At 42.4% G+C, this 8,720-nt stretch overlaps 2 protein-coding genes across 6 annotated transcripts; one reads left to right on the top strand and one right to left on the bottom strand.

Moving 5' to 3' along the window:
• Nucleotides 1–320: 320 nt before the first annotated feature.
• Nucleotides 321–2,549, bottom strand: LOC106565977 (T-cell leukemia translocation-altered gene protein homolog). Of its 2 annotated transcripts, none has more exons than XM_014133703.3 (3): nt 1,983–2,549; nt 1,750–1,836; nt 321–1,538 (listed from the first exon to the last, which is right to left on the bottom strand). In XM_014133703.3, the coding sequence occupies exons 1-2, from the start codon at nt 2,191–2,193 to the stop codon at nt 1,778–1,780; spliced, it is 270 nt and encodes an 89-aa protein (XP_013989178.1). In that variant the 5' UTR covers nt 2,194–2,549; the 3' UTR covers nt 321–1,538; nt 1,750–1,777. The 2 variants fall into 2 exon arrangements, with proteins under 2 accessions (XP_013989178.1, XP_013989177.1); XM_014133702.3 differs by having other exon boundaries at nt 1,782–1,836.
• Nucleotides 2,550–2,684: 135 nt separating this feature from the next.
• Nucleotides 2,685–8,714, top strand: LOC106565972 (vacuolar fusion protein MON1 homolog B). 4 transcript variants are annotated; one of them, XM_082959399.1, is made up of 6 exons: nt 2,685–2,887; nt 4,145–4,248; nt 4,439–5,068; nt 5,194–5,986; nt 6,830–6,977; nt 7,353–8,714. In XM_082959399.1, exons 2-6 carry the CDS (start codon nt 4,161–4,163, stop codon nt 7,572–7,574), a joined length of 1,881 nt encoding a protein of 626 aa, XP_082815525.1. In that variant the 5' UTR covers nt 2,685–2,887; nt 4,145–4,160; the 3' UTR covers nt 7,575–8,714. The 4 variants fall into 4 exon arrangements, with proteins under 4 accessions (XP_082815525.1, XP_013989168.1, XP_013989169.1 ...); XM_014133693.3 differs by having other exon boundaries at nt 4,394–5,068; XM_014133694.3 differs by lacking the exon at nt 2,685–2,887 and adding an exon at nt 3,288–3,423 and having other exon boundaries at nt 4,394–5,068.
• Nucleotides 8,715–8,720: the final 6 nt, after the last annotated feature.

The raw sequence follows: 8,720 nt of genomic DNA, 5'->3' as shown, positions 1-8,720 counted from the left end.
CTTTATGATCAGAATTATTGTCTATATCTGTGGGATAATATAGTGGATAGATAAATTACAAAGTTATTTTGATATTGTTTGGAATGATTTTACTCTATTTTCTTCTAACAGGCAGCCATTTCATTAAAAATGGCCACCATGGTTGACTGACAGGCTCCCTGGACTGCAAAAAACATTAAAATGTTCCTTAAAGTATCTAGTATTAGTGTACCAAGTTTGATACTTGTATCATAAAATGGAACAATTATGTCACCTATCTGCTGGACTAAGTTGTGTGCTAGACATCGTTTTAGACAATGAAAAACAAAAACATTAGGAAATTAGAATTTTAAACAAAATTCTTTATGTACCAATCAACTGCACAAGACCATAACATAAAATGTAGAATCAATGTGCCTACTCCATTGGACTGCTACTGGTACCAACCTGTACCTGAGACAATAAAACGCATTATTGGCCTTCACTGTTTAATATTTTCACAGCAATCAAAAGACAGGGCTGCGTTCAGTACAAAAAAACATACTCCAACATTCAATCAAATAGAAACGGTGCTGTTCTGAACGACCAGTTAAAAAACAGGGAGGGGTTGGGTTGTGGAAGGCTGTCAGCATGGCCGTTTACCTTTAAATACATCACTCACCTTCTTCAAGCATCAACCCGTCACACCCACGAAACAGAGCAAACCTACCGCAACATCTGTTCAAGAGCATTTTGGGGAAACCTGTCATTTAGTACAAACAGAAACAATGTAGCAAATGTTCAATCAAACTGAACACACCCCAGTCTTCACTGCTTTATATTTTCATAACAATCAAAAGACAGTCATTGAGGGCTCAGGCTGTCAAGAATAAGAAATATGAATTTGAGGAAAGCTGCTGTTTGATGTAAGACCTATCTCTGACCACTCCCTCCACAGTAGCCTTGCTCCAGCGCAATCTTCATGGATTACTATGTAGCCTTGCTCCAGCAAAAATAAAAACAGAAACCATCTCTCTGAACAGCTCCTTACTCATACAATATGTTATGAATATAACTGCAGTCACACCAACCCACAACTCTCACAGCACAGTTGTTGAGTCTCTCCAGATTCTGTCTACAGATTAGAATAACATTTAATTTAAATCTATATCAATCAGTGGATATGTAGCCAGATGGATATTTGAATGTCTCACCAATAAAGAGGTAAAATTGTACATGAGCCAGAGGAGCTAAATTTAAAAATATATGAGATTTAAAAAGATATGGCATATGAGAGAATATCTTAGCATATTACATGGTGTTTATGTGCGGAAGCAAACAACATAACCGTTATATCGTCATGACAACCAACAAGGAGAAACTTCTTCAGCTCAAAGGAAGCGTCCACAGGCCCACCTCATCAATGAACTCCAGTCCATTTGAAAAGGCACAACATTAGCAAGTCTGTGTCTACTCAGCAACCCTGTCTGATAAGACAGAGGGCAAATTGTATGTAGTCCAACTTATGTCCTGTCTGTCACTCACGATGTGTCTTGAGGTTGTCTCCTGCCGCACTCTCCCTGACAGATAGAAAACATTATCACAACCATTCACTGATATGAGACAAGGAAAGGTTCACACCTATAGTTTATAACAGTAGGAAGCACACACCATGAACACTAACCAACCATATTCATAATGGACAAATCAAATATGTGTCCAGTCCAGTTAGCTAAAGAAAACGAGACTGTATAGTGACTGGGGAGAATAACAGTCAGTATTTGGGGGTACCTGGAGGGAGACATGGATGCTTGGACACCTACCATCCGCTCCTGTGAGGTGCAGGGTCAGGTGTGCCTCCATTCTTTCCACCAGTACCTAAACGTTAGACAGCAATACAAGTTAGCTACCTAGCACTTCATGGCAGCATGCCTTTCAGACATAGCTAACTAACGTTTATAGAACTAAACATGATGATGGTGGCAAATATTCGAATATGAATAACTAGCTAGTTTAGCACTCACCTTGTCGGTAATACATATCGTTCACAGTGTTTCCGTAAAATTTCCAAGCGAAATGGATGGCAATGAGACTGACAACGAGCCAACTAAACAATATCTTGAATATTGACACTCTCATATCATTTGCCAGCCAGTCGTCAACAAATTCGGAAAGAAACGAAACAAACCCGTCCACAATGCGGGATAAAAACTCGAAATCCCAGGGCTCTTCCATTTTATAAAACAACACCCAAAATGTATGCTTTGTCAAAAAAACATTTTATCTAAACCAGCTAGCTAACGTTAGTTAATATGACCAAGGCCGAGTAACTGTCTACACCACTGAGGTTTACTATAGCTAGCTATATAAACAGGGTCTAAACGCGTAACAGCTAGCCAACGGGTGATGCGCTGACTGTTTCAAATCACCCCATTCGTCAAACAGATTGAGGAGGAAACTTTCAGTCACAGATGCAATAATATTTGCTTTACTGTTATGTCATGAAATACTTTTAAATTCAAATAACCGTACTATTATAATGAGATAACCAGTATCTCATATTGCTAGCTCTTGGTACAGTTAGCTACCTTTTTGGGGGGAATAGAATCCTCCGTGTCAAATCTGAAGGTAAATTTTTTTGTCTAGTTTTAGAGAATCGTGTCTGTACATGGCTGCGCATTGACGGCAACCAGCACGAATCGTAAACAAAAAACAAACAAAACAAAAAAGCGCACTGGAACGTACCCTGTCTGTGGGGAGAGGGAGTTTCTCCCTTCATTGGTTTATTACCTGCTCCATCTAAATTACCATTGGACAATGAATCCTGTCACCATTGGGATTATGGATGTGCTGTTGTGAGTGGAAAAACAACTTGTTTACCAGTTAGTCATGCCTTTCCCCCGATGATTTAACAACGGAATATCCAAATGTAAGATTTGTTTGTGATTATTTCAAGTTGTGTTAGTATTGTAGCTACATTGATAAAGTTAGGTATTTGCTAAAGCTACTATAGTTAACTACCTGGCTGCTTTATTGTGTTCGGCAAACTGGGGGGTTGGGAAGTACAGTACTGGAACGTATTTAGCTGGATGTTACGTAGTGAGGGTAACTTTAGCCTGCAATAACATCTAAATCATCTAGCTAGTTAGGTACTTCATTTAGTTATAGTTAGCTAGCTAGGTAACGTTAACTCATTAGCCCAAAATTGTTTTGCCTGCTAATCGTATTAATCCAGTTAGCTAGATAAAGGCATTTTAATTTAGAGCTAATGTTAGCTGTGATGTTTTCTGGTCTGTATAGCGATGCATATTGGCTTCAGCTGTTTTAGGAAATTAATTTAGCTAGCTAAATGAAGTTGAAGTTCAAAGCGTAGTAAATCAAGCTAATGTTTCCAGTAACAAACGGCTAACGTTACTTAAATATGTTCCTACTACAGGGGCTTTAATCTGATCAAGATGCCAGTCAGTGAGTGTTTGTTACCAAAACTAAACACACACTGCGTGTACAACAAATTAGGAACACCTGCACTTACCATGACATAGACTGACCAACGCTATGTCACCTGTTAAATCCACTTCAATCAGTGTACATGAAGGGAAGGAGACAGGTTAAAGAAGGATTTTCAAGGCTTGAGACATGGGTTGTGTATATGTGCCATTCAGAGGTTGAATTGGCAAGACAAAATATTTAAGTGCATTTGAACCAGGTATGTTAGTAGGTGCCAGGCGCACTGTTTGAGTGTGTCAAGAACTGCAGCGCTGCTGGGTTTTTCACACTCAACAGTTTCCTGTGTGTATCAAGAATGGTCCACCACCCGAAGGACATCCAGCCAACTTGACACAACTGTGGGAAGCATTGGAGTCAACATGTGCCAGCATCTCTGTGGAATGCTTTTGACACCTTGTAGGGTCCATGCCCTGACTAATTTAGGCTGTTCTGAGGGCAAATATTAGGAAGGTATTCCTAATTTTTTGTTCACTCTGTATGTCCTCTGACACTCTCCATAATGACCCATTTTAGGCTTGTCGTCTATCTAGGGCATTAACTACTTGCATTACCAGTTTGTGGCTAGCTGTGTAGCTCGATCGCTAGTGGTGTGCTGTTGTATGTCTGTTACTGTTAGTTAACTGAATATCAAATGAATGACTAGTATGCCAATGAATGCTCCCTTTTCTGTGATTTACAGTGTTTGTGATGTCAACATGGAGAGAGATGACAATCAAGAAAAGGGAGAGATGGAGGAGATAAAGAGTTGTGAGAATCCATCCTCTGACAGCACACTGTCAACTGGTAATGAAATGCCTTATCTAATCTATAATGAAAGTTAGCTAATCTTTAATGACATCCAGCTGATCTTGACATGCCTCCACTCAGTAAGTAGGGGGATCAGCAGTGTTTGTGATTATTTTACTGAGTTCATTTGTCTGATTTTCAGGTTCTGCTGATCTCACTCCTGCTCTGTCCTCTGAAAATCACACAGTTCCTGAGCCTGCTGGGCCAGTGGGAGGAGACGACAACACCAATGTGACTTTAGAGGAGCCTAAGAATCCACCTCCATCAGATACTATGGGTGAGGAGGGGACCCAGGAACTAGAACCGGCCCCTGACCAGGAACTAGAACCGGCCCCTGACCAGGAACTAGAACCGGCCCCTGACCAGGAACTAGAACCGGCCCCTGACCAGGTAAAAGATGAAGAGACTGATGAGTGCAATAAGACAGAATATCAGAACAGTTCAGGTGGTCAACCAGAGACGGTGCCAGAAGAGGCTTCATCTTCAGCTGAGAATGGGCAGGACGACTCAGGGGAGTTTGTGGTCACTATGTTGGCCAGAGGTAAACTGGAGGAACAAGGTATGGGAGTGAAAGGGATGTCCTCTCCACTGTCAGAGACTGGCGCCCCAGAGGCCCCCCCATCCCACCGTGATGAAGACGTGATGGCTGAGAGTTGGAGGCAGCACAGGAAGCATGTGTTTGTCCTGAGTGAGGCAGGGAAACCAATCTACTCCCGCTACGGCAGTGAAGAGGCCCTGTCGTCCACCATGGGAGTCATGATGGCACTGGTGTCCTTTGTCCAGAGTAGTGACAACATGATCCGCTCTGTCTACTCAGGTGAGAATTTCCTTACATTCTTGACTATGACAATACTATAGGTGTTTTTGCATCATACTTTGCTCCTTCTGTACAGCTTTACATCATGCTGTTTCCCTGTGTCTCTACCTTTACTCTTCCCTCAGACGGGCACACAGTGGTGTTCATGCAGAAGGGTCCTCTGGTGCTGGTGTCTGTGTCAAGCAGCCGGCAGTCAGAGCAGCAGCTGCGTGGTGAGCTGCTGTACGTCTACTACCAGATCATCAGCATGCTCACCCAGGCCAGCATCACACGCATCTTCCAACACAAGAAGAACTATGACCTGCGGCGACTGCTGGCCGGCTCTGAGAAGATCCTGGATGGCCTCCTCAACCTGGTGGACTCAGACCCCAGCTTCCTGCTGGCAGCGGTGCACTGCCTGCCCCTGACTTCCTCTCTCAGGGACTCTCTCAGCCAGATCCTACAGAAGGCCATTACCCCAAACCTGGTCTTCTCCATCCTCATCGCCAAGAACCAGCTGCTCACCATTGTCCAGGAAAAGACGGTGATTGAGGACACCAGGCTGGAGCCTGCTGACGTCCACCTGCTGCTCAACCTCATTGGGGCCTCCTCTGCCTTCCAGGCCGGAGAGATCTGGACTCCCATCTGCCTGCCTCTCTTTAACCCTGACTGTTACTTCTATGCCTACATCTCCTACCTGGACCCCCCAGAATGCACTGTGTGTCTGCTGCTGCTCTCGACGGATAAGGAGGCCTTTTATGCGGTGGCAGAGTGTAAGAGGAGGATAGAGTTGGCCATGCTGGCTCAGAACTCCCTGAGGCTCATTGCCAAGGCCCACTCCTACAGCGTGAGCCAGGTGGGAGTCTCAGACCTCAGGCACTTCATGTACAAGCCCTTTGATGTCCCAGACAACCACAAGCAGCTCACCCAGTTCACCAGGTAGGTGGTATGTTTTGGTTGTGCCTATGTAACCTTCACCCAGTGAATGATTATGAATGATTCACATCTGTCTTTGTCATTTTACTATTTTCTTGCATGTTTTAACTAAGTAGTGGTTCTGCATTTCTGTGTTAATGTGCAGAAATATTAGCCTACAAACATAATTACTCAAAAAGTAATGTCAAAGGGGAGATGTGTAGCACAGGAGGCTGCTGAGGGGAGGAGGGCTCATAATAATGGCTGGAACAAAGCGAATGGCATGAAACCCATGGATACCATGTTCTAAGTATTTGATGCCATTCCACTGATTACACTCCAGCCATTGCCAGGAGCCCGTCCTCCCCAATTAAGGTGCCACCAACCTCCTGTGGTGTGTAGTACATCAAAATATGTGCCTCAGCAGGTCGGATCACATGCAGCCTCCAGTAGGCCTATTGCTTATGATTACCATATTAACATTACAGAATCATATACATTGAAAGTGCATGATATCCATGATGGTACTGATAAGATTGTATCACTCTCACTTTAAGCAAAGCATGACTTCAACTATTTCTTATTCATCTTGATTGTGAGAACCAACTTGCAAAATCTAGTAAAACAGGGAAAATGAATAGTCACCATGCAATGCTGCGTCTTGCAAACTGAGTTATTGAAAGGCTAACAGTCTGACTTACATTAGAGCAGCATGATCAAAGTGGGAGAAGCACACGTTTTATTTTTCTAAACACTGTTCTATGGCTATTTCTTTCTGATGTATACAATTGGCCGATATTGCACTGCATAATGTCTAAGGTCTTGCCCTGTCCTTGTTTAAGACGTTTGATGTGCTGTTGATTTCAGCCCAGAGATGGAGGCTCCCTACAGCACGGAGGAGGAGAGGATGAGGCTGCTGGACCTGTACCGCTACATGCACGGCCGCATCCACAGCTCCTCCCGGCCCCTCAAGCTCATCTACCACGTGGCAGAGAGGGAAACGCTGCTGGCCTGGGTATGTCACTCCCACAGGGAATACACGTAGAAGTGTTACTATGGGCAGGTCTATTGACTGAAGCCTGTTTTAGTCTGGAGGCTAGGGTCTCACAAACATGTATTCTGTTCCAGAGTTTACTTTGCCGTATTTGAGCTATGTTGGATTGTTGCTAGCGTTCATGTTGCATACTTTTCGGCTCAATGGAACACAACAGTAATTTCAAGGAATTTGAAACTTTTATATATTTAAGGTTTCGTTTATTGTCATGATGTAGAACATTGGTAGCTAAGAGCTGAATTGCAGTATACAGTCCATACCTAAATGAATAGACAATAATAGTTGAAATGGACCTGCTAAGTCAACTAATTGCATGCTTTGTCCATTTCTCTATAGGTCACAAGTAAATTTGAGTTGTACACTTGCTTCAGCCCCTTGGTGACTAAGGCCCGTGCCATTAACGCAATAACCAAGCTTCTACGTTGGATCAGGAAGGAGGAGGACCGTCTCTTTATCCGATACCCACCCAAGTATTCAACCACCCCCAACCCCAGCAAAAGTTCCCGCAAGTCTGACCAGCAGGACTCCACAGATAATGGCTTTGCGTCTCTACTATAGAGCTGATCTAGCCCTGGCTATTCCTCTCTGTCAACATAGTTTATACACTGGTTCTACTAGAAGAGGTGTTTGGCACTGACCACATCCTACAGCTTCTTGAACTTCAACCACTGGACTATTGAAGGATGACTTGCCTTCTTGAAACTGACTCTAGTAATTATTTCTGTACCTTTTATAAGAAAGCATGTTCAGTAACTGTGTTAGTGCTTTTAGATTACAACTTGGTCAGGAAAACTGTAAGGAGAAAGCAAACATTTTAAAATTGGCTAGTGGTGGAACTTTCAATAATATCAAATTGTTTTTATATTGTTTTATTCTATTGTGACAAAGGTGAGAACTCGTCTCGAAGGCATAATATCTGACTCATTACATACAACTATTGCAATTCAAGCTTTTGTGGTCATTGACACTGTAGCACAATACAAAAATGAAAGGAAGGACTACCTAGAACTACTCCTGAATTTCTTTAACTGCCTTGCCATCATACTTATTGCTAGAAACCTTAATGTTGACCTGCTGACAAATAGGAAATTAATTTCAAAAAGTTTGGTTATTGGTGGGATGACAATTTAAATGTATCAATGTCTTATTTTGAAATCGCATCCTCTAGACAACTGGAATTGGAAGGATTACTACTCTTGTATGTGTCTGGATAGTCCATGACATGACCTCTACATGTTCATTGTTCTCAGTTGATACAATTGTTTGACTGGCATGTTGTCTTTGCAGTTTAGATTGTAAATAGTGTCGGTGTTGATACTCATTGTTTAATTGTGCTTTGGTAAAACATTCAGTTACATTTTCTATCCTTAAAAATATATATTTTTACATCTGCGAGCCACATTTCCCCCCCACACTGTAATATTAATTATTTGAGGATTACCAGAGTAAAGTACTTGATGGCTAAATGCTTTGTCCGGCCCACTGAGATCCTAGATTAGAGTTCCAATTTGTAGAGTTCTTTATTTAAAGACACTTGCTGCAAATTCTCCCGGCAGATACCGGGATCAACTATGATGGAATGATGTGTTATTTCATGAGTGATGGCGGTTCAGTCTTACCTGATTTGACTGTTAGGAATATTTTATCCAGAGTATTATGTTCAGTGAGTTCCTAAATAAAATCCCAGGTTGCACAAACCACCTT

This window comes from Salmo salar, chromosome 12 (assembly GCF_965601325.2).
Source record: "Salmo salar chromosome 12, fSalSal1, whole genome shotgun sequence".
In the NCBI taxonomy this organism is placed as follows: domain Eukaryota; kingdom Metazoa; phylum Chordata; class Actinopteri; order Salmoniformes; family Salmonidae; genus Salmo; species Salmo salar.
This window is presented reverse-complemented; position numbering and strand designations above follow the sequence as displayed.